The 26,266-nt window shown below is 45.5% G+C and overlaps 2 protein-coding genes across 2 annotated transcripts in view; one reads left to right on the top strand and one right to left on the bottom strand.

Annotated features, from left to right (window-relative positions):
• LOC126568669 (DNA polymerase delta catalytic subunit) overlaps positions 1-26,266 on the top strand; it is a 47,113-nt gene that overhangs the window by 5,626 nt on the left and 15,221 nt on the right. The gene's annotated exons all lie outside the window — the stretch shown is intronic.
• LOC126568382 (inosine-uridine preferring nucleoside hydrolase-like) lies at positions 382-1,332 on the bottom strand. Its single transcript, XM_050224851.1, has one exon. The coding sequence runs from the start codon at positions 1,321-1,323 to the stop codon at positions 382-384; it is 942 nt and encodes a 313-aa protein (XP_050080808.1). The 5' UTR covers positions 1,324-1,332.

Raw genomic sequence — 26,266 nt, 5'->3', positions numbered from 1 at the left:
GATTGTAAAATAGTAAATGTAGTCTTTTTTTATTGTTAAAAATGAAATGAAATAGATTTGATTTTGATATTTGGTGTATCTCCCAAAATCTTTTCTATTATCAAATTTTTGTATCGCCGTTTATTCGTTTAAAGTAATGTTTAATTGCATCGTTTCAAACAATTAGTGAGAATACTAGGTGCCTCACACTTGCTCCAATATCCGCCAAATTAAAAAAAAATACTATACTATTAGAAAATTCTTTAAAATCGTATGTTTATTTTCATCTACAAAATTGCTATGCAAAGTAAAACGAATGCAAATAAAAGCATTAAGAACAATCACTACATAAGGCACATTAGGACGATACAACAAGCAGTTGTACTCCATTCTTTTCCCCTTTCAAGCCACCGTTTTGAAGCAAAGTCCTTTAAACATTACTTCGTTGATGTCGTCCACAATACGCACATGCCCATTTCCCTGCAACCGATGGTTCAGTATCATCTGTCCACGAGTAAGCGCACCATGCAGCTCCACCGCTACCGAGTATAGGTGCGATTTCTCTACACACTCCGGCTGCACGTACGCGGCTACCAGATACGCATCGCACGGCATCCAATGCGTTCGCTGGGCGTACGTTTTTTTCTCCACAACATTTAAAATTCGTAGTACCGGTTGTGCTTCGTTTGCTCCCAACACTTCCATACGCCACTGCATCGGGATCGCATGCCGTTGGCACGTTTCCCATGGGACAATCGTAACCGGACAGTATTCCTTGTGCAGCACGATTTGGGCAGCTTCCGGATCGGTGTGGAAATTAAACTCGGCTGACCACGTTACATTGCCAACGCCATGCCGATTGCCACCCATAATGTACAGCTGTCCAACCATGCTTAGCAGACCCGGATGAAGCTTCATGGCAAGGGCAAGATTTGTCAGCGGTCCGATGAAGATCAAATCAACCGCTCCCTTGTGTTGTGTGATCAGTCGAGTTAATGCACTAACTGCGTGCTCTTGTTGTAGCGGTTTCCGATCGGCCTTAATACCAAAGTCTATATCACCGAGCCCGTTCACGCCATGAAACTTGCTGACGTCTGGTTTTTCCGCCGGAACAATCAATTGCTCTTCAGCACCCCGGAACACTGGCACCTCCGTACGGCCCATCGCGGTCAGCAAGGTGAGTGTGTTCTCTACCACATTGTCCACGGTTGTGTTACCGTTCACGCACGTGATACCGATCACTTCGTAGCCGGACGATTCCTCACACTTTAGCAGCATCCACAGGGCCCACGCATCGTCCGTACCGACATCCAGATCGATAATTACCTTCCTTGGCTTGGTCATTTTACAGCCAATCGGTGTCAGTCAACGCTCAGTGAATCTGTGTTTTGCAAGAGATGAATTCGTAATGAAAAGCCAACCCCAATTGGCCACTTGCCTGATAAAGGATTCCTCGAGACCCAGATAACGCTAGATGATGGATTAGGGAGAGCAAACAGAGCGCTTACCTCGTTATCAACTATACGGTTAACTAGAACAGCAGCGCGTGTGACTTAGTTTAGGAAGAGATTGCTTGTAGTTTGCTTGTTTGGTTTTGTATTACCGCCGGTTGATGAGCAGAGCATGTTTGCAAACAATTTTGACAGCTGCTCAGTGTGCCCAGCGAGTGATGCGTTTTTCGGGAGATTGTGTTTTTGAGGTGATATTGGAGTAGGCAGTGGTGAAAAAGGGCGGTTTTATTTTGAATTAAAAAAATCTTAAGTAAGCTTTTGAGAGAGATTTCTGTGTCTTATTTATATTTATTTCATTAAGTTATCTGAAAAAAAATATTGTTATGTTATGTGTTGGTTATGCTGTATCATGGGATAGGAGGTCTCTAGTAGTGATGGGAGAAACAGCTCCGGTACAGGAACCAGTTCCGACTGGCTCCAGAAATAAGAAGCTCCGAACCTACGGAGATAACCGTGATCGCCCAAGAATCCCTTCAGAAGGACGAGACCCGTTTAGTTTACTGATAGGAACTAGAAATTCTAGGAGCCAATCCCTCATCATATCGATCTGAAGAGATTCATAACCCCTATAAAATCCCAATAAAATTGTCCAACGCTTCACAACGATAAATGTTAATTTTTTCCAGCGATTCAGTTCGAATTTGGAAAATCCTCTAGAATTCTCCGAATTTAGAGAAGCCTCTGGTACCAATCGGTTGCTCCCTGTAGATATCGTACGCTAGGTTTTTTTTCCGTAATTTACTACTGAATTACTACAGAGCAATTTATACCCGGACGGGGGTGGACCATTGGATTCAGTGGACGCAGGCAGATTGACTTTATGAGACCCAGGAAGGAAGGATGGGAAAAGGTTTTTGCTGAGTTGTCTTTTTCTTCTTCTTGGCTTAACGACCTTCTAGGTCGTGCCGGCCATCGAATAGCTTATTAGACATGCTGATACCACGAAGTTGGATAGTCAGTCCTTACCATGGGGAACGATCGGGGTGGGATTTGAACCACGGGTCCTGCCTTATGAAAACCGGAGGCGTTGTCGCATCACTACTGGGCTGCCCTGCTAAGAAGTATGAGATAGCCGATTATTGAATTCGAGGGTTTTTCCACTTTTGGGAGCATCAAAATGTTCGGAGCACCTCGAAAGTTTGGGTTTCTAACTATCTGCTTGATTTGCTCATAGTAAAAACGGCCTTCGCTTCGGAGTGTGTATACACCAGTACCAAATCCGTTATTTCACTCACGAAGTCAGAGTAGGTTTGTGACTATCACCAAGCTAATCACAAACATCATTTTCAGCTTTCCCACCTAACGGACCGGTATCAATTAGTTCCCGATTGTACAAAACAAAACATTGCCTCAGAATCGCCCTGATCAAATTCCAACGCCGAGTCGTAAAACGTGTCCATCGCCTCCCGCAGAAGTTCTATATCCCATTGGAGATGTCCTAAATATTGGAATAATTTTGCAATAAAACTCGCGATCAAGGCCCCGCTAACACACAGCGCTTTGGAGTATTATCTTTCACTAACGCGTTGAACTACGATCTACAACGACCTTTTCTTCTTTTTGGCTGTATGTAGCTTTCGTATCGTAGCAGCTATCAAGCTTGACGTCATGTACCATTCGCACCTTGTCTCGAATACTTTCCTTCGCGATCAGAATGTGTTGGAATGTACAGTCCGCTTCTATGTGCCGTCGTCTGATTCTCTTGAATAAATGAGGATCTTGCATAAATATCGCGAAGAGACGTCGGTACAGCTTCAAGCATTACTTTTTAAAATTAAATCATGATTAGATTCACCTAGAAACTCTCGCTCGCATCGATCAATCCTGATCAAGCACGAAACCGTGAAAAAGGTCTTAAGGAACAGTTCTTGATCAACTCGCACCAGGATATACCCTAACCATCTATTTATAGCTCTAATGCTCTATGACATACAACATTAAAAAGTAAAAAATAAGCAAGAACACACAGCTTACTTTTCCTATTCGCCCTCCATTTTTCCTTCCCTAGCGATACTATTAATATCATCCATTTTTATCGCAGCATGAGCATGAGCTGGTCGTACCGGTGCGTCTTGGTTTCCTGTGCATAATAAATGAACATATTTGCACGGAATCGGAATACACGCCTTCCACCCCCTCCCCCCCTCCCCCTTCCACCGGCCCTCGTCACTTCTATCAGCGTCATATTTCAAAGCCTCCTAAACCCTATGGAGGGTCCCGAAGAGACGAAACCCATCGGTCCAATACCTCAGCAAAATGACATATTACTTTTCAGCGTTATTTTGGCATTATGATAATGTCCTTTTTTTCCCCCGTCGATCCATCCCCATACACTCTGCTCTGCCGAGTTTGGAATGTATCATTTTCAAGCCTGCTCCAACCTCATCAACCTGGGAGTCTTCAGGCCCGGACCCACCGAAGAACACACGATTGACAGTTATCATTTTTGCGTTGCGTTTTACCCTTACGATTCGCCCTTCTGAAACCGTAGGCACGCATAGAAATGAGAGAGAGAGAGAGAGAGTGAGAGAGAGAGAGTGAGAGAAAGAGAGAAAGAGACAGAGGGGGAGGGCGAGAAAAGACAAAACCTTTCTGCGTTGAACCGATCACCCGTCGATCGACGCCAGTTCGATGCCTTTCTCCCAGGAGCAATAAAAAAGGGCTTTTTTTGAAGAACTCCCTGCATTTGCCCCGCTGATCTTCCCATTCGCTGATAATGGGACCTGGTGTCGTTAGTGCTCCAAGGGGTCAACCACACCGCAAGCGATCGTTACTGCCTGCCGTGGATACGCGCACGCATACACGCAGTTTTTTGAGGAAGGTCCACCCAGGATCCTCAAGCCCGTCAAGTATGTCAAAATCGCTCTCCGGAATCGTTGTACAATGAACTTAACATGGAAACCTGAACTATGTACGGGGGAAGCAAAGTGTATCCAGTGAACCTGAAAATTTGGCGCGTATCTGTCCTCGCCTTTGCCGATCAAGGAAGTTGAAGTGGCGCAGTTTTGAGCAGCCTGCCGATGGCTTTTTGGACCCGCACACATTAATAGAAGAGACTCAGTGTGCTCTTTTTTACGAGTGTGCTAATGCTGCTTTCGTGTCCACAGCAATTCTCACCAACCGAGTTTCTTGTCAAGGCTTTGCTCTCTAAAGTTGAGATCATTTCTCCTCCTGAAAGATCTCTTTCAATGTTTTTTTACTCCTTGCGTTTCTTCGCCATAAACGAAGGTGAGTTTCGGGATGCTGGGAAGTGGTGGATGCGGCTGCGGTTTGACCACCGGTTTGCGGTGGTGTTGTGAATGTTTTGGAAGGCGCGATTGTTTTCTCGCAGGGAACCCTGCCGTTCTGGCGAGATGCTGAGCTGTTTGGCTGCTCAGCGTGTATTGAACACGCATACAGATGTTGCCGATCCGCGTACCCATACTAGTGGCGCCGTGTAAGCGACTCTGAGGGATGCTGAGTGAGGCCTATCCTCAAGAGGGTCTTCTGTCTACAGGGTGTAGTTATCTGGATGCTTAAACTCGATATTTCTTTAAAAAAAAAGATTCGACCAGATGTCTCCTCATTGATATCTTTATACTCCAACAACATGTCTGCATGTCTTTGGAAGCCACAAAAATAAATTTTTAGTTTTAAAAATTTACTCAAAAATTCCTCAAAACTTTTAAAAACCAAACGCAGACAACGCATCAGCATTGCGTTCTCTCGATTAAAACCGTGCACTAAAGGGTACGATCCGCGCAATCCTCGCTATTGGAATGTCTTTTACAAGATGGGTTCGTTACCTTACCTCCGTAAGCTTACGGGCCAGCAAATGAGCAAACCAGCCAGAGGGGAAAAAAGGGAAACAAGAAAGGAACGAGAAAAAAAACACCATCAAAACACACCGGAGTAAAAAAAAAAGGTTAAGCCCTCGGCCGAGGGCGACCATCATCACCAGCATCATCGAAAGGCAGTCAATGCGTTGGCATTCGGGAACGGGCACGGGACCTGTACCTTTTTTTTTTTGGTTTGTTCTTTTTGAAAAGAATCCGCGATGATACGAAACAACAGAAACAAATGTACATCAGAGAGAGAGAGAGAGTAAAGTTCGAGAGAGCTTTACAAAAAGAAAAGCGAGGGAGAAAGAGAGTAGGAGCGAACCATCAGAAGAAAAGTATGCTAAATCGAAGAGCATGGGCGCAGCATAAAATTCATGTATGCATGATCGCGGTGAGCGACTCGCTCGTTCGCTCGCACTGCTTGCTTTACAGCTCAGAGTCGCTGCGTCTCCGCTTTGGATACCACTGTGATCGCTTACACAGTTCTTTACGACGCGTTGCGCCAATCGGGAGTGCCTGTTGGTGTGTTGCCTCGGAAGCTGTCTTCTGTTTGGGCTAGGAAAACATCTTCCTGCTTGAAAATCGTGAAGTGGAAGAGTGATTGTTACAAAAAAAGTGCTTAAAACAACTTTAAACAATTAAAAACAAAAACAAAAAAGATTCTCCAAGTGCAAGTGTTTGTGCGTGTAAGTTGTGCTATTATTTTAATTGTATTTAGAGTTTTAAGGTCTTCATTTTGGTGAAAGTGTGTGTGATAAATGTCCCTGTTCAAGTGTCTTCAGAACGGTGTTCAAAATTTACTGATTAGCTGCGGCAGGAGCATCAGCAGCAGCAGCTTCTTAACTCATCAATAACCCCAAGCGAGCATAGTGGGACCCCAGTTCAGTGGCCCCGAGCAAACCTGTTGCAGATTTTGTGTTGCGCTTTCCAATTGTCAAATTGCATCCACTGTGTGGTAGGGGTTACATTCTTAACACTCTCCTCCCTTTTTGTAACCTTGCTCGGTGCGCGTGTGTGTGTGTCTTGTGCCCTTCGGTTTTGTGTCTCTTTGTGGTCGGTTTGCGGCATGCATCATGACAAGATAATGATGTACATGTTAACTGCTACCAGAAAATGTGCAACAAAATGCAACACAAACTTACAAAATTAAATGCTTTCAAGTGCTTAAATTTGTTAGGCTGTAAAGGGGCTGTGCAAGTAATAAGTGAGTGATGTGGTGATTTCTTTTTTGTAAAAATTTGTGATCTTTTGGAATAATTTTTGGAGTAGAAAATGTAATTATGGAATTTAATAAAAATTATTCAAAAAAAAATTCCAAAAGGTCTTTATGAAATTAAAAACAATTCTACCAACAAACTACATTCACTGAAGCCAAAAAACACACACCGCATATAATGCAGTTGTTTGATAAACAAATTCTAACAACCTCCCCCAGTACGCTCAAATCAAACAAATTTGGGGTTCGTTGCCTGCCCGATCGCACAAGTCTTTCGTACCCTTTCCAACGATTCGGCGCTTCCTTTGCGATGCTGTTCGAGACTTTACGGCGTTGTGGTCTCGAAACCAACCCACCAATGTTCACGTGTGTGTGTGTGTTTATGTACGCTGGTGTTAACTACGAAAAGGGCAACCTTCTTTTCTAGTACCGAAAGCGAACAAAAAGTGAATAATTGACAGAGCATTAATGCTCCAACCAGGCGACGAGTGGCATGTTGACATTGGGACGGTTGTTTTCTTCGTTCGCTTAGAACGAGTTCGTTCGTTTTGTTTGTGGCTATGCCGAGCGCTTTTTCATTGGTTACCAACCCATTCGCCCACCCAACGATAGCTCATCTGCAATAGAAGAAGCCTCGTTTTTGCTTTTTTTTGTTTCCTTCCCTGCAATGCACCTGCATCGAGAACGCTTTTCAAATCAATTCTAATCTCAAGTACAAACACCAATTGCACAACCGAACGGAAGTGTCTCTCGGGCTTCTTTTTTTCTTCTACAAAACCCGATCCGTTACGCTGTGGGAATACAAAAAAAAGGCTTCTCTCCTAAGCTGTCTCAAACCCCGTAACAAGCACAACCGAAGCACAAGAATTAATAGCCACTTTAACTGCGCAACTGCACTGCCAACTGCACCTCCACAATACCGAAACGTTGACATTTAGTGACATCGTTACCGACCGTGGATCGAGTGCTTTAATCAGCTCGCTTTAATCTGTTGTCTGCATGCTTTTTGTTTTTTTTTCGTTTACAGCCGTGAAACTCCATTTAGTTAGCGTCCTATGAGTGAGTGAAGCTCAGTGAACATAATAGAAGAGCAAAAAAAAAAAATCTAGTTTTTCCCTGTACACGGTCCGTGAGATATTCGTTGTGAAACATCTCGGGTGAGACACGCGTAAGTGACATCGTGTGTAGTGTATGGCGAGTATCGACACGTGCGTACCACAGCAAAAGTGGAGCTGTTTTTCCTGCTAATATTGCCTAATACCCGTGTCCACGCAAGTGCGTATTAAAAGAAGGAAAAACAAGTGTCTCTCTGTGTGTGAGTGTTTATTTCTATAAATTTAAGTGTGCGTATTCCTATGAGTAATTTCCACAACCCAGTTACCTCGTCACAGGGCAAACGTTAATTGGCAACATTTATTACTCATTATTTTGTGCATATCCCAGTGTTTTGTGTATGTGTGTGTTCGTATGTGTGTGAGTGCTGCTTCAGTGTGCCGACTAGTTGCGTGCGTGGCTTTAAAGTGAAGCACCGAAGGTGTTAAAACATTTTAACGTTTACATATTACGCAAAACGTTTCTACGCAGCTTAGATCTATCCTGCTTTTTTACCTCCAATTCGCTCGCATACTTTCAACCTAACCAGAAGTGAGAAGAAAGCCTCACCGCAACCCAGCGTAAAAACAGAACGGTGTGTGACCTAGAAGACGGACGTGATTCGAAAGGTAGGTTTTGGGACGTTTGCTTCTTTCACAGAGTGGATTAGGACGAGGTTTAGGCTGGTAAGGTGTCCGCTTGCGGTGTTTTTGCTCTTGTATGCCATTCCACACCGTCCACCGAACATAGATTTGCTTTTTTTAATGGATTTCCCACTTACTTTGGCATGTGGGGCGTTGTTTGTTGTCTAGAAGAGAGGGCTAGAGACGACTAACGACATTAAAACTTGACAAGAAAAACATTCGAATATGTGTTACATAAATTTTGCAGCCCCGTTTGGAGAGACCCAGCACTACTGCTTGTGCAGTCAGAGATCTGAGGACAGATATCACGTTGTTTGGTTTGGTGTTTTGGGAGTAGGAGCTAATTATCGTGCCAAATCATCAACCTTGCGGGGTGCAGTCGTACTATCAGCTATCGATATGTAGTCAATAATTTTGCTTACAAATGCAAAGCCCAGCATTACGCCACTTATCGTGCTCAAGATCGGTGTTTTTAATAAAGTCGTACAAGGATAATAAAATTTAAATAACAAATTTATGTGCTCAAGCCTCATCAAACTGCCTCAGAAGTTATAAAAACAAATGGTTCGATTCACGAGACCAGATAGACCTCTATCTCTCTCTGCACATAAAAACGGACCGGTCAATGAAGCAAGTAACAACGAAACTGCATTCATTACCGGCTCTCAAGTTGCAATCAAACACCGCACAAGCGAGCATAGATCACGCTGGATGCATACGAACGAACCGACGTCATTACCCACAAAGTCTTGGGCAATTTATATCTTGCGTTCGATAAAATCTGCATACTCTGGCGAAGGAATTGTGGGGAGATGAATAAATGGAACTCGTTATGGTATCTGGCTGTTGAACGAGGATCTGCGTGTGACACAAGACACTGTGCTAGACCATCTTGATGATGCCAATGTATAATGATCGTGTTACCCTACTCCGTCTGAAGAATAATCTCTCAAACATCACAAAACCTTGCTTATGACACCATAGCTCAGAACTTCTACTTAATACACCTTGCTTTTAACGAAACGATCTCTGATACTTCGTCTAGGTTTGCTCCAACAAAGCTGAAAAAAGAAACCGGTAGCTAAACAATAAAACCATCCTCAAACCGGTGGTTCCTAATAGAGAAATAAAGGCTCCCTCTCTAATCCATTTAGACGATTCGAAGCATTCCGAATTCTTTGGTCGCTAGGGTAGAAGGTAGAGGCGAGCGTTTCGTTGCTAAACGGTAGCTGGTTTGCAGACAACACCGGTGAAAGCACCCGTGTGCTCGTATTGATAGGATTAACGTCGGAATGAAAACTTTGATGCGTCCTCCGAATGTGGCCTAATGCTGCAAAGAACAAGCGAAGCGCAAATCAGCTCTCCAATCGATCGGACCTGTGATCTCCGACGGGTCCATCGTTGTCGTCCGGGTGTGACGTGTGGCATCCAGTTCCACACCGCATTATATGTAAACGAGCTTTAATCGGATTTTCTCGGCTGATCTCGGCGGTAACGGCGCGGGTGATGGGTGAAAGCTGCAATGGCGGAAGATGATTGGTTCGATGCTCGGGTGGTGCCGTTTTCCAACGGAGCTAGAAGATCTAGGGAGCGAAACAGAACCGCGGGTACGTTTGCGTGAAGATAGTACACGCAAACTGGACAAGAATGTCGTCACATCTTGCTAGCGTCTAGTTGTGCAGTTTTTTTTTTCTTCTTCATTCTATTAAGCGACCGTTTGCGGTGCATTCCGCTGGGCAAATGGGTTGAATCGTTTGGAAGCAGCGCGAAAGGTGCGTTCCCGAACGTTGAGGTACTAATTACGTCGCGCTTTGAAGCTCCGTTTCTGGCCCTAATGCACCGCTCCTTTAGTGTGGACTATTCCCGATCTAACGGCGTCTCGGTGCGACCGTACTCGCATCTCGATAAAGTAGAAAATCAATGCCTCCAGTCAATTACAGTTGTCGCGTTTTGTAAGGGTGAACCTGCACCAACCTGGTCCCTTCTTGCGCTAGACCACTTTCCATCGGTTTCCAGCTGGTGAAGGATTTGTGATACTGCGATCGAGCGTTTTTTCTCTGCCATACGAACGTCCGCGCAGGAGATCTGCGGTTCGAATGTTTATTGCCGTGTGTGCCACTCAGAGGCAAATTAGATTTTCCCAACAACCTGCCACGGCTGTGGAATGGCCCCCGGGCAGGGCAACAGATTCCTTCCTGGAGTCTGGCTACGCAATGGGCCAATCCCGTAGCCACACGCACCATTCCGTGCGTAGCGCGAAGACATTTGAACAGCACACGGCCATTAGGCCGAACTGATCGCTTTTTGTACACTTCTTGCTTCCCTTTGCTGAGGTGTTGGTTGAACTGGTCCGAGAATTCTCGCGCTGCTCGTGTCCGGCGCCCTTACCTTAATGCTTTTGGATTAGCGGGGTGATTTGTTCACGTGTTCACGGGCTGGACTCGAATCAACTTTCATCCGCTACGCAGAGGATGTGCGATTTTATGTGACTCGTCAAATGTTTTCCACACACACACACACACACACACACACAAACACACACACACACACACACACACACACACACACACACACACACTCCTCACTTCTCGCTTGCTCAGGCCTGTGAACTGTGTCTGACAGGTTGATCTCTGGAGTGGCAGAGGTGGTTTAGTCTTTGAGGGTGCAATTATACAAGATACGAAGTCGAGCTTGTTAGACCCGTTGCCTAAAACACACCGGGCGAATGAAATGTGTGTGTGTGTGTGTGATATTAAAAAGGTATTAAAGATGCTAGGAAACGTTAGCCCAGTTTCTACGCCGTCGATGACCTCTACACGCGCGTGTTGCATAAGAAGAGCACGCGTCCATTAATGGACTACTCCCAGTGTTTGAACTGAGATCAACATAACAAGCGATCGAATCACACACAAACACATATCTTGAGCTCACGGTATAGCTGCGAGCTCATCAAAACTACATTATCCGGTTTTCTAACGAGAGTCGCCATGCATTGTTTCCGCTTGCTGCGCTGCTTCACGATCGGGTTAAAACGAAAAACCAAAAACACTCCATCTAAACGAGGAAACACTACTCCCGTCGAGGTGCAATTGGTGTTTCCATTTTCAAACATATATACACTTGCAAATATGATACATTTTCCCATTGAGTAATCATTGCTCCGTATGATGCGTGATGTTGTGGCCGGGCGGAAGTGATTGCGTGATCCAGTTTCGTGGTAGCTACACTCATCCTCTCCCCTTTTGTCACGTAAGGTGTGGTGAGTGAGTAGTGCCGTTTCGTAAAAACGCGATGCAGTACACGTCTTGCTTCGCACCTTAATGGAGATGGTGCCGTTGGCAGAGAAAAATGGCTAGAAATGCCACCAGTGTGCTCTATAAACGAAGGTTCATTAGATATAAATGTGTCATAGATTCATCTTAACCCTACTGGATGGGAGAGTGAATTAATACACGATTAACAAAGGTAGCTGAAGATGTCTGAGATAATAACGGAGCTGACACTAGTACGTCACAGATATTAGTGGGTTTTTCTGGAACTATGATTAAGTTGGGTTTATTACAGCACAGCTACTGCAAAGAACGAGATAAAAACGAGATGCAAGTTAAATAACTGGATTAAATGGAATCATAAAACGCCCTAAAACGTTACTCGTTTGGGCCAAGTCAAACGGGTCAAGTGGTAAAGCACACATCACGCAGTACTTCTGCTCTGAGTTCTAAGATCTTTAACAGATCACTGTGTGGCTCTCTGTATATAGTATCTATAATTAAAGACAGTCATTGTCAATGATAGCTGATGCACATCACGTGTAGATAGAGGAATTTGCCGGGAAAATGTTAACAGTTAGGTGGTCTAATTCTTGAATGCTCTAGCTTATGTAGGAAACATAAAGCTAAGATACTAACCTTTGGAATGTGACCGTGACTTAGGTGGATATTGTGGGACTTGGCATATTCTGTCTTTAAATGACAAAAAGCCCTTAGAAGATGTATCCATCGATTTTTACAGTACAGGCTCACTTAGCACACCACAGATCACTGACATCCATATCTAACGACTATGAACAGTTGCCTGAGCCGTCTGCTATATGATCCTTCGAACGCCAAGATAACCAACAGATCAGGCAACTTCATCTTCTTCATTCAGACTTTGCGTCTTTGTTACCCTGTCAGCACTGCGAAACTATCGCAACTTGAGCACTCATCACAAATTCAGGAACTTTATCCCCAACTCTCAGAATAAACGGCCCGTACCCGTGTCCCGATCGCAACAAGATTGGCATCCGTAGGCGTTGTCCATCCGACAAAACGCATTCCGCATTCCTTCCGTCAGTATTGCGATGTGTCCACGTCAGTTTGCTGCTTCTCGCCGGCCGACCGTTCGCACGACACGCAACACTGTAGACTGAAGGCTTCGTCTTTGGGTCGCTATCGTCTAGCCAGTATCAGATTGGCCCTGGTCGCTTCCCGAGCCTTTCAATATCGCGACGTGTGTCGCGCTGGACGATTGAATTCAGTTTACGTGTACAGTTGGATGTACGAAGAAGGGCATGATGACCGTTGCAACGGGCACTAAATGCAACATTGTGTTGCAGTTTGAATGAGAATTAATCAAATACCTTCCTGCTTTGCCTCCCCAATGTAGCTGTTGATAGAAAAGTGCGTGGTAACGAGAACGGTAAAAAGAAACAAAGAGAGGAAGAGTAGAGTAGTAGGGAAACTAGGAAAACGGTTTACGGAGGGTAAAGCCGCGGAGGGTTCGGACGCGACAGACACAGACGTTGCGGGGGTGCTAATGTGAATGTTTTTAATGCCACTCACGCCGTTGTGCGAGTGGTACGGTAAGCAGCTATAATCCCCGCTTTATGATCCTCCAACTCATTAATAGACGATCTTGATAGATGGGCTTTTTAGAGCTCTATCCCTGTGTTGTGTCCCGCGTGGCCCAAAACTGAGTGCTTTGTGTATGATTTACGGTCGGATTCTGTCTATCGGAAAATCATGAACTTACATTGTGGTTGTCTGATGGTTTGTTGTTGTGAGGATTTCCGGGCGTAGAGTTTATTTAAATATGCTTATTCTAGCAAAATAACACCACCAAGAAAAACCATTCATCAATTTCTCGGGTGTGTCCTCGTTTTAGTGTCCGCATAACTAATCCCGCTTACGAGATAAGATGACATCCCATTAAATGGGTAGTTTTAATTAACACGCCGCATCTGAATTCTTTAGCAGGCGGCTTAATTTGAAGATGATTTAAAAAGTTTTAATTTATAAAATCGAACAGTCGAATTTGTACCATGCTAATAGCTTTCTACGATCGCTCGAAATAAACAGCCCATTCGCCACTGTTTGGTGCTCCTACGCAAAAGATAGCTTAATGTACGATCTGAATGTCAGTTCTTCGTTTTTTCGTTATCTCTTCGCATAACTTCCACAATAGCGCATATTAATTCCAACTGCAACGCAACACCTTCTTCATATCGGTCATCGGAAGCACAGAGAAATCAAGGCATAGACAGACTTTGCGAAGAGGAAGAGCGAATGACTCAAAACAGCACACATACCGCTGCAAATCAAAGATTTATCCGTCCCAATTGTGTGTGATGCTGCGAACCGTCCGCGGTTCGCTCGCGAACTTCAAGAAGCGTAACATCCACATAATCGAGTTCGACTGCCGAACGACCGGGAAACGGACAGGCAGGCAGTGCGGATGGCGAAACTATGCGAATGCTCGGCATTCTTCACCATGTGGCAGACCATGTGATATTTCAATTCCGTCAATGCAAGGCATCAACCAGCGCCCGATCGCATCGTCGAGCTCCAACGCCGTGATTGATAAATCAAATGTTCGAGCGTACGAGATCTTCTTCTTCGATCCTCCTAGCACGTCGAAACTGTCTGCCAGATGCCAACAGTCTAAGGTTCACCGGCAGTCTCGATACTTGAGGTACTTGCGACTGCATGTCTGCATGTGCTTAATTACTTGCCCGGAGCAAAATCGATTCGTGGTGCACACGCTAGATTATCGAGCCCGCCGGATCGAACATCGCGCTTGCGAACGTTCCTATCCGCACGGGGGAGGTGCGTAAAACGTGGCCCGAAAGGGTCGGCGTCAGCACGGAACGATGAAACCATTCCACCCTGGGTCTGTGAAAAGAGCGATGGAAGGAATGTTTATCATGATGAATTAATCTTTAAGAGTTTACTGGCGGAAGTGACGTTTGTGTAGATCGCGCACTCTCTCCTCACTGTTGCTGGTGTCCTACGTTTTGGTGTCTGTTCGTGAGTCGGATTATTGCGTGAGTGATGTGCGCGATCCATTCGAAACCATCACCAAACTGTACGTGTATTGGGCCGGCAGACAGAGGGATGAACGAGACTGGAAGATCTGCTCAACTGTCTGTTCCTGTTCCTGTCTGCTAGCTGCTGCACACTTGTCTGTCTGCCTCCCTGTAAACATCAATAAACTACAACGACCATTCGAGTTTCGAATCAGATCGTTACGATCGATATCAGTCGTTCGATCGAGATCTCTTCTCGGTGCTTTTATTGGCCTAGCAAAACCGCAACGTGGCGGACGTGGCGTTTATGATAATAATAAAAAATTAAGAAAATCAAATCCTCAAACATCTCACAGCCCCTGTGGATCGAGTGGCAGGAATTAATGGCGCTTGTGGCGTGCGTTTTATGGATGCTCTTTTTCCTAATCAGGGGGCTCGCTTGTTGGACGGTTGGACGGAGTTGCTTTTGTCTGAGTATCTGTTTTCATTTGGGTGTTTTTTTTGCTTATTTGCTTACGCTTCTACCACTTCCAAAACGCTGATGATCTGCCCTGGATGGAATGTCTGACGGTGTTGATTATCGGTGAGTCAGTTTCTTTTTTTGAGCTCAAAAGACTGACTTTATGTGCCCGCTCGGACACGCACATGCAAACTGCATCATCTTTCTTCTTTGCTATGAAATCCAACTTTCGATGCAAGAGTCAGAGAACGGAAAAATAGATTTTAATCTCTTTTTAATTATAGTACACGCATTTGCAGGCGTCGAGAAAATATACAAACGCTTCTTGTTTGTAAAATGCAACATTTTATCAGATCACTCGATTCCACTAGCTGAAGCTAACGAAACTGAGGGCAGGAAAGAGTTTTCTGCAAAAAAGAAATACATCGTTCGGGGGAAAAAAAGGTTTCGCCAGGAAGTCGTAGTCGGCCAATCGTAACTTCGCTGTAAACGTCACTCACGATCGGTTGTTTTAAAATTTGCATACCCTCCCGGGAGGCTTTTTTATCCCGCGGGTGCGACTCAGCTTACTCAATGGCGAATAGATTATTGCATGTCTGTTTGCAGACACACACACACACACACGCACGAGCACTAGAACCTCCAGAACATAGACCAGGGCACCCAAGACAGTAACGAGAATTCAAACACCAACTCCTAGAATAGAATGCACACCGATGGGAATGTGCACCGCCGACAGCCGGGTCGCCGTCGGTGCATAATGATCATTCAACGTGAGCGAGAGTCCACCTTCAAAATGGACAAACGACGACAGGGGCCAGGAATTGGACTGGAACCAGTCCATAAAATGCTATATTATGGTGGCATGCGGTAGTGGTAAGCTCACATTAAGCAGGGAGGCGGAACGGAACCGAGGAAGCTAAAAGTCCTCGGTGGAGTGTTACTGCCGCTTCTATGATAAATACCAGTTTAAGCGTTCTTGCGCTTAAGTGAGTTGTATTTGCACAGCACGGGACGGCACGAATTGCTCTTCCTTGCCCATTTCTTGCCATGGTGCAAGACCTTGGCCGATTCTCGAGGTGAACGGTGGAGGTGAAGGCACGCTAGGAAAGAACATAACATGCGCAGACGCGCTACATGACGATACCAGTAGTTCTGACGGGAGTGATAAATTGTGAAAATTTACATGCACGCTCTGCATTTGTGCACATTCATACCGAAGGAATCGGTCGTCAGAACAAATTGGCGCCCGGCCAATGCTTGGTGGTTTTGCTGGGTAAATAGGCAAACTGTGTCGAAGAAGCGGTGTCGGACTGATGCTGACATTTGATTCATGGCGCCTGCATCTATTGCTCTATTGTAATAATTTCTAGTGGTGATATATTTGCGAAGCAAACAGAAAGATGCATAATAAATGCAGCTTATTAATAGCTTAATAGCGATTGGTGTGTAGGATGATTTACACGGAATGTTTTTTAGTGCATACGAGTACACTTTTGGACTCTCAAGTGGAGATGACTTGTCATACAAACTGACAACCCATATTAGCATCCAAATAAGCTTTCTATTACCTACTCTGAGAGCATATTTATTTCTTTAAAAGCACTTGGTAATTGCTCAAATATTTTACAGACATGTATAGGCAAATAATTTCGACTTTCCGAGCTCCAAGATGACTTAATCCTATGCAGCAATGTTTGGGCTTTTAATTTTAGTTTTATTAGAGAAAAAAGCTTTTAAGATGGGAAATACTCTCTCGTGCCGCTTCTTCTTCATCGGAACTAATACGATAGGCATACAGAGGTTACCCTTGCAAACGCTATGAAAAGTAAAAGTTAAAACCTCCTTCTCGGAGCCATCCATTAGCTAGCTCGAATCTGGTACTACCCAAATATGTAGAGTAAGCTGCAGAAAAACTCGTCCATTCCGGTGCCGTTATTAGCTTGCGCTAATGTAGTTTTCCGTTTTGGCGGGGCCGTGATACAGTACTCGCCAGCATCGACAGCTAGTTGATGTGAGCCACCGCCACCAGCGTTCCTGCCTTTGTGCGCTTCCTACGAGCGGATAATAGCAGCACTTGGTAGTGAAAGTAAGTCAACCCCGGCCCTATGTACGGAACCTGCTGTACACCGGGCGATTAGTGAGCATCGGGAGCCATTTGTTTCCGTTTTGACGGCGCCTTATCGGAACGTGTACTGCCCAAGTTGTCTTGTGCGTCGGTGAGGCGATTTTTTTGTTTGCACCCCGCCAAGGATCTAAACGTCTAAACGGATCGCTTATGTTGTAAAGGAGATTTATCTTCGTTTTTACGCCGTTTGTCAGCTAAACATGTAAAGTGTGGTTTGATCCATATCAGGAGAAAATCTCACCCCCAAGGGGTTTAATAGGGGAGGGTTTAACAGGTAGCCATTTTGTTTGCAGCTCAACTAACTGACAGCTCTATCGTGCTATAATTTTGTATTATTTTTATAGCAATGCTGATAGGTGATAAGCTTCGCCTGCCGAAACAATCAATGAGAACCGGAGGTCAGGCTGATGGAAAGTGGTACAATTTTGCGGTTTTTTTTAGTATTCCATCCACAGTCCTGTGAAGCCCCAGCGTCTGTTATCGACTTTCTTTTTTATCGCTTTACTGCTGCTGGGTGCTAAACTTTCGATTGCTACGAACACACCGTGTGTGTGTGTGTGTGTTTGCATGCATATCCCGTTACTCCAGAGCAGGGCTTCGGTGCAGAAATACTCACCACAAGATGACACTCGAAATGGGTAGGAAGGCTTTTAAAAAGCACGTGTCAAAACTAGTGCAAACTCATTTGCATATCGATTCCACCTTTACGAACAAATTGCAGAATAGTCCATTCGTCATCACACAGTTTCCCCTGTCTGCAGGAGTACTAAGCGAGCTGTCACTAATTTTGACAAATGGAACGAAGCGAAAGTGTGTGATGTTGGAGAGAGAAAGATCTCCGATCTAAAAGGGGTTACATCAAATCGTCAGCCAGAATATCAGAACACCCACGGTACACATTTCCAACCCGACCTCGTAGGAGTTGTCCGTACGCAAAATTAAAGACAGTCTTTGAACTCATTAGACTCTTTCCGGGAGGTCGAGAGCTACCCTACAACCCCTTGCGTCGTTCAGAATGATGTTCCTTTTTCTCCTTTTACATCCACAGCGAGCTAATGATTATCTCATTAGAACAGAGCGTCCACTTTGGACTCATCGGGACGCACCCACGCAAGCACGCCCAGACTCAAAACAGCGTACCATACGGTGAACGTAGTACGGAAAGGATGCTAAAGCAAAATCCACAAACAGCAGGAAATGGAGCGAATTTATTAATGAAAGGGATTTAATTAAGTCTTACCATGGGCTGTGAGGCCGTGCTACCTACAGATATTGCAGACCATCATCGTTACCGGGTAATCTGTGACAATGTTATCCGCAAATATTGGAGCAACATATCGAGCTCATGTGGGACGTTCCAAATTGGTTGTACAAAATGTGCATACATAAATCGGGACCATCTTGTGGAATACTTCGGAAGCATACTCACTGGGGATATTCAATTCAACCACCCAAAAAATCAATCTCACAAGCATATCAAACGTACTGAGTCATGCAGTTTTGTGTGGCTGTGTCTGATACTTGCATGTGTTTCCATAACCATATGAAGCAATCGGAAAACAGAAACACGAGACACGCTGTCAGCGCGAAATACTGTTTACAGTAAGCGAAAACCAAACAAAAAAAAATGTGAAAAAGAGACACACACACACACAGAATCACACAAAACAAACCCCCAACGGGTTTTAACGTGCTCTTCCACTGTCCCACCCGACAATGGCAAACGGAAATGGTGATGAAGATGATGTCGATGCTCCATAGAAGGAATGGCGTACCGCAACCCTGCCCCATGCGAACCGTGCTTTCGAACGAGCGAAAAATTGGCGTACGCCGGTTTCGGTACCCTCCCGGGCTGGCAGAAGTTCGTAAATTCGTACCCGTCCCAATCCCTTTTTTGGGGAGGAACGTCTCGAACACAAATCCACGTCTGGTCGCGAGACGCGACAGCTACCAGAAGCAGCTATTGGGAGCAATAAAGATGCGCGCAAAGAAATCCGTCCACCGTCTCTTGGGCAGGGCAATGTTGCGATAACCAAACAAAGTGTAGTTCGAATTTACTGATGATGCGCACCTCGTCCGGTGCATCTTCGAGAGTTCGACTTTACCAAACACCACACGTGAAAAGCGCTTCCATTGGAGTAGAAAAACGGCACCAGCCTTTGGTCGCGGTTAAGGTAAACCTTTTCCTCCTCAAGAGCTGCTGATGCTAGGGCGCATGCCAGTATAATCCATCCTGGCGGTTAACCGGGAACCCCAGGTGTCCCAACCGCTATGCTTTTGTCCGAAACAGAACGGTTGTTTGCTTGAACCATACTTATCCACCATCTTGTCAAAGTCCCTTCCGGGGAAAGGTAGGGGATACACCGGGGGATGCAGCTTTAACCCACCGCTAAGGGTCTTACTCCATAGGCACATACTCAACAAAACACAAGCGAGTGGAAAATATCGAACAAGTAAACAAAGGACCCTAGCGAGGGTCAAGGGATGGATTGGTAGGCAAAGGGAAAGTGTTTGTGGAAGAAACATTGTACATCAGCGCTGCGTCCGATTATTCATGGTCTCCAGCGTTGGAACGAGCATTACCGTGGCACAAACCTGGTACGGTCTATCAAGTTAGGAACAGTCCATAAGTTGCCGGTCTCCGTGTGCAGTACATTGACCGTGGCCAACCAGTGTACGGCTCGATAGGTAACGTCCACTCACGGGTGTGGGTGTCACTGGGGACTTAAGAACCGAAACAACGCCAACCCTGCTATCTTTGCACTGATGATAACAATTTTTCTCCATTACGAAAGCAGTAGAATACCCATGCAGGGGTAGTTTTAGACTAGCGGTTCGTTATCTGTGGAAGGTTGTTTATGGTTCTGCTGATGTTGGGCAGGGTGTATTGACCTGGCTAGCTAATGGAGCATTAGCGTTGATAGCGATTGGTGAGAATGTAAGCACAAAAGTACAGCACCCTTAAAGGTATTGGTCTAGAAAAGCTATAGTTTATTTTGGAGCTGATAATAGTAAAATACAACACATTGTCTAATGTTGGGTGAAGAATGAATTCTTTACGGTTATTTGTTTGCAAGTTTTAAAACAATATTCTATTTCGAACCCGATACTAAACTGGAAAAAGTTTGACAGCTGTCAAATATCAGCCTCAAATGGGTGACTATTGTGGGAAAGGTAAAAATAAAATGGCGGGAAGAATGAAGATGAGAATGTATTAAACTTTTAACAAACGTTTTATCGATTATTCTATTGTCTGGCGTGTTTCACCAACCAGCAGCAAAATGTACGTCATAATGGCATTTTAAAAGCCTTCTTCAGACAAGTGCAAATTTTCTGTTACTTTGTCTGATTCCAAGGGCGTACTGGTAATTAAACCTCTGTCTCTCTCACTCTCTCCCTCCCTACGCTCACTGAACGTGACGGCCTACATTACCCATTTCTCATTGCCACTACTGCTATTGTTTCGATCTGTGTACTTAGCTATGAGAAAGCGCGTCCCGCTGGTACCTTCTTCAAGATTTATTCTAAAACTGGGTATAAAAGAAAGAAACGAGCTGATGTCCATACATTACGAACTGCAAGTATCTTAGTAGTACTGCAATTATGCATCCACCGAGAAGAATGCTCTGCGCTAGGGCTAGATCCAATGCCCACAGCAAAACATGGCCAGCGGTCACAAAGCGCGCGCGCACACACACACACACACAATGCAGAAGTGGAGTCCCCCTAACATAACTGTCGCTCGCTGGGTAAATAATAGTCACCACTCTCGGCCACAAGCTGTTATAGGTCTTCCTGTACGTTCCGCGTCCCGACGGGGTGTCTCCCGAGTTTATTCCCGACATGAAGTACTTCAAAGGAATGCTCCGAGGAAAATTAATTCTATACCACTTCGATGTACGTTACATGAATCGTACGTCTACTGGATGGGAGTTGCTGCAGAAAAAAAAAACTCTCAAACCGGGCGTGGCATTTAATTAGTGTTGCATTAATGTGGATCCCTCCGAGGGATCAGAGTTGCGTGTTGTCGCACAGGAAACAAACGTGCCTATCTCGTTGCGTGATACCGCTAGCTCTCTGTCCGAGTGGAGAGTGTAGGAAAACCCACGCATAAGTAGGTCAGTCAGACGTCCCTCGTTCCAGACGACCGATCGACTATTCAAATCGGATATTCAAATCCATTGCTTATTATACCGAAGTTTTGTTTTTTACACTTGAAGCACGCTTGTGCGTGATTACACAATATTTGAAAAGTGAAATGTACCAACGATTCACACAAATCACATACCAGAAAACGATACGGAAGATATACTACTACCCAGGGTCGTTAATAATTATGAAGATTACTTACCATCTCCAACTCTACGGTTCGTGGCGTTTGGAGTACAACATCACCTCCCATTCTCGACCGTCCATAATTACCAAAAGGAAAACCCCAGATTCTATGTCCCGTACCGGACCCATAACAATTTTGTTCGATCGCTTTAAGTGAGCACGTTTAAGGTTCGACGACGATCCCCATATACAGCGCGTCGTAACGTAGTAACTTTCAAATGTGACGGCACATGTCACTCGCTGCCCCGGTCACATCCCGAACGTCCCTCACCAACAAACAGTCTCTCTCTGTGTGTGTGTCTGTCCAAAATTGGACACAATCACTTTAATAATTTATTGACCGTAATTATTAACCGTTCGCCTTCTTCGTGTCTTAAGAACAAAAGCTCGTCCCTCGCCCTGGTGCTCCGATATTCATCCTCGGGGACGATATATGCTGTTTAATGAAAGTAAAAGAACGTGAAGCACTTGCCCACACGAAATCGAACACACGTTCGCGTAGCCTACAGCAGACCGGAGTCGCGTTCATTATACGCGTGCTCTCGGGGAAGCGCACACCAAGGAGTAGAGGACCTTGTCTTTTATGTTCCAGCAATTTGTAGCAGTCATCCAGCCTATTCAAGCACCGCAAGACGTGAGATTCGTCAATACGGTCCAATGCGGTGATGGGAGTATTGGAGCTGTCAGGCGCGAGAGACTTCATTTTTCTTGCTTGCTTGCGGTTTTGGCGAACGGTCCCGCGTTTGGGGTGTTTGTTTAAACTTTTGAAACTTTTATTTTGACTTGCAACCGTGTCGCAACCGTGTCTTTCAGTGGCCAGGACACACTTTGGAGGATTCTGTCTGGAGAATCATTACGGTACCGAAAAGGTACCGTTTCTCTTCAGCAAACCACAATTAAGGACCATGACTCGGTGCAAATATTGATGGTGATCGAACAAATGTGAAGTCGGGGTTTTTTTGTCAGCCCTTCACGTCCTTCCAATACCAACAAATACTAGGCTAAAGGCGCATATGTCTGGTGGCTCCCACGCATGCGTCGATAAATTTACGACACAGCTAAGTACGCCGCTACGAGCTACTGGGCACGATCAGAGGGTTGCATGCTAGAATGCCGCCAGCATCCCGGACGTTCCATAGACTTCGTAGTGAGAATCGTTTAAGAAGTGTGTTGGACTTACACGACTCCCCAATCGGAGCTGGGAAGCAATGCAGCTGAACGTAGCTAAAAAGCCGATTAGCCTTCGATAGACCTATTAAGCAATTAGCTTATCGAATAACCTTCCCTTACTGAGAAGGTTTCTAAACTAAGTTTACCACGTCCAAAAGATACCCTGTCGATTGGATACGTATGTGGAATTGGTCTCAAAAGACTTATAGGCCGTTCCAATCACAACCGGTTAAGAATTTTAGAGTCTTTTTTTATCCGCAAAGGTAATGAACGCCCGATTGTTGTCCCTACTTAAGGCATTATGACACCGAGGCATCATAAAAATCAAATGTTTACTGCCCACCCTGTCCATCGTAGCAACTCCAAGCTGCTGTTGTTGGGCACCCGTGCATGATACACTACCAACTCATGGACATGGGTCATGCAACCATAAATAATGGACACCACCACACAAATCCTGCCAGCCCATCCAGAAAAGGAAGAATGTGGCCGAAAATGAAACACCCCAAAAATCGCTGCACCTCATTGCACACACCACCCGGTACATTACTTTCCATATCCGTGGATGCAACCTGAAAAGCAACTTAAAAGAAGCAAAAAAAAAACGCTGAAGCGAAAAGACACAGAAGCACCACACAAATCACGCGTCCGCCGGGGAGCGCGGACACGCTGGATCTCCGAGTACATCGCTCAGCAGCCCATAACAGCAGCACCACCGCATCAGCAGCAAATAATGTAAATTCCGAAACGGTCATGCCTTCTTTTATCGAATTTCTCTTTCATTACATTTCCCGCAAGAATAACTGTAGTTTTGGCGAACGGAGGCTCGAGACCGAGTGCGCGCGCGCGCCTGCAGTAAGGCTTCATGTGGCATTGGCTTGTCTACCGACTCCTGTAAGGAGACTGGATGTAGCTCCGTATAGCTTAGTTGTTTTGCCAGATTGTTCATCTGCATGCTGTTGGCACACGGTTGGTACAACAAAGCTCCGAGAAGCTGCGAGTTCCTGGAAGTTCCTGCATACGCCGCTCTCCCTCACGTTCTCTCGCTACGTCATCACGTTCGCATCTTCGCCAAACGGATCCCCGAAAATGGCAACCCCCGTTGGATTCGTGGAATAAATCTGCACCAGCCCAATCACCCCGAAAGTCCAATTACGGGGTGGAACGCGAAGGGTCCACTACCTTACTTATCACACTGGGTGGATTTATACCACACATAGTATGTATATGCGGACACGTGCTGGTTGAATTGTTAAGCGACTGCTTCCATTCTTCTTACCATACCGAGCAGCATCCCTCCGGGAGGGGAATTGGTTTCGTGCAAAGTTCGCAGTAGGACACACGGCGATCCTCCGCACAGACCCACAATCCTTCGGAAACCATTATCGATAGCAGGTCAAGACACCCCGTTGGGACCGGAGCTCACTGACGAGTGGCCATTATGTGGCTGTCAAAGCACAACTACCTTCACAAGAAAAAAATTGTTTGGGATGTCCATGTCCAAAATGGCCGACACGGTTGAAGGTGGTTCGGGACTGGACTGAGCCTTTCCTCTCCTGCAGTGCGGCCATGTCCTCTTGCGCGATGGCTTAATTTATGATATTTATTCAGAAACAATGTTTTGCTTTTCGCACCGAAACAGATACGAGCGAGTACGAGAGATTCTGGCGAACTGGCGGTGGCGGTGCTACTGCTGTTGCGGTTGCTACCACGTTCGCAAGCAGCTTCCGAAAATCTTCAAACAAAGGTCAGTTAATCAAAGTGCCAACGTTATAGTGCGAATGGAATGAACATAATCGATTTAATGAGCCCGCTGCTTTTGCGTGGTGTGGATTGATTGTGTGTGTTTTTTTTTCTCTTGTAACTGCCTGCTTTTAAATGCATTTTTAACGACCAGATGTTGCACGGAGTTTGGTCCGTTCCACATACATTCTCTAATGGAAGCCATATTTTGTACGACGAGAATCGCAAGTGCTCAAGAAAAACCTTGCAAATTGGTACTGCTGAGATATGGTTTTTTGATAACGCTGAATGGCTTTTACGCCTGTCCTCTTGTTGCTGTTTCCCGTACAGTGTCAAATAGGCTGTAATATTTTGACAACCATGTTCATGATGCATCATTATTCTCCCCAGGAAGTCTTCTTACAATGCAAACTGGAACATGACACTAGGTTCGTCGTTTGCTGGAATCGGTTGTTACCGTATGAAGGATCTCCACAATAGCCCGTGGGGCTAGGCTACTCCCGCAGAGTGTCGTGGTGACTACAGTTCCTTTTCAGTTTGGACTTTCGCTTCACCAACCAAGCCGGGGTTGCATGTTGCATGACGCGCCGGCAAGTTTCTGCTGCACGTAGAAAGCGTCATCTTAATCGCGCGGACCAAGAATTGAAAGCAATACTTCTGACGCTCCGCATCGAACGATTTATAGAAATGGCTGCCTTCTTCAGGCTGTGTTCAGGCTCATCGCGATCTTCTAGCTCTACCGCGAGCATTGGCGGCATTTGACCATGGAGTGTTTTCCACCTCACCCAGCCCCAACTCTCGTCTCGCTTCGGGAAATCGCTTCGGAAATCGAACCTCTTAAACACTCACCCACAGTAGGCGCCCTGAGCATGTCTGAGCCACAGCAAATACCTTCCAATCTTCAGCCGAGCCGCGCAAGAAAGTACCCTCGGACACCGGCGGGCTGCAGTTGGTACGGCGTGCGGTAAAGAAAAACTTGTTTCGATTGCCCTCGGGCGTCGTCTGCCTGCGGGATCTGCTCTTCCGCTTTGGCAGGGAAACAAGAAGCTCTCACCGGTACGAAAAAGAAACCCGGCGAATAGAAATATTTTCGCTGACGAATGTCTAAAGTCAACGCCACCCGATGCCAATGAAGCGGGCCAACTCAATTCAATCCCTTATGGAAAGGAGGGGGGGGGGGGGGGGGGGAAGGTGAGACCGTCTCTGCCGATCACCAGGCTTTCCCTCTTTCTTCATTTACAACTCTCCAGGCAAGATTACGAATTTAGGTCGCTCCGTTCAGTCGATCGTCGCGGTTTTGCTACCTCTTGGTCGGGGCAGCAGGAGCAGCCAAGATTTATTTCGATGTCGCTTTTTTTTTTGTTATTGCTGTTGCTCCACACAACGCCAGACTCCGCGGACTTTGGAGGAGAGAAATGGTTGTGGCTGTACGGTGTTATTGGGATATAAATTTCTTCACCACGCTGACAGGTATTTGTGCTGACTACTATTCGGTGTGTTCAGGGGAAGGGTTTTCTGCCTACGTCCTGGAATCTCGCGTGCCGATTTTTATAGTTCCCGCTTCGTAAAAATGCCTTGAAGCGTTCGGGAATTCCTTGCACGGTGGCGACAATCGAGCGACGCAAATGACCTCAAATTCGGTGGTCTCCTAACCTTGACCTCATCGAGCGAGAAAAAGTGTGAAACTATGCACCTTTTGGTAATATCTTGACGTAGAGTTCTGCTATTGTACTGTATCGACCGCAATCGGTAATATTTGTCTCCTTAGCTAAGAGCCCTAAGGCTAAATTCGTGACGATCTTCCAGCTTTAAGATTTTTACTTCTTTCCTTTCGTTTATATCGCTTGACCTTAATTATTGAGTAGGTCATGCCAAATCGCA

Source organism: Anopheles maculipalpis, chromosome 2RL (assembly GCF_943734695.1).
Source record: "Anopheles maculipalpis chromosome 2RL, idAnoMacuDA_375_x, whole genome shotgun sequence".
NCBI lineage: Eukaryota > Metazoa > Arthropoda > Insecta > Diptera > Culicidae > Anopheles > Anopheles maculipalpis.
This window is presented reverse-complemented; position numbering and strand designations above follow the sequence as displayed.

Bases quoted from the DNA above. Each gene is read 5' to 3' on its own strand.
- LOC126568382 (XM_050224851.1), bottom strand. From the start codon at position 1,323: ATGACCAAGCCAAGGAAGGTAATTATCGATCTGGATGTCGGTACGGAC.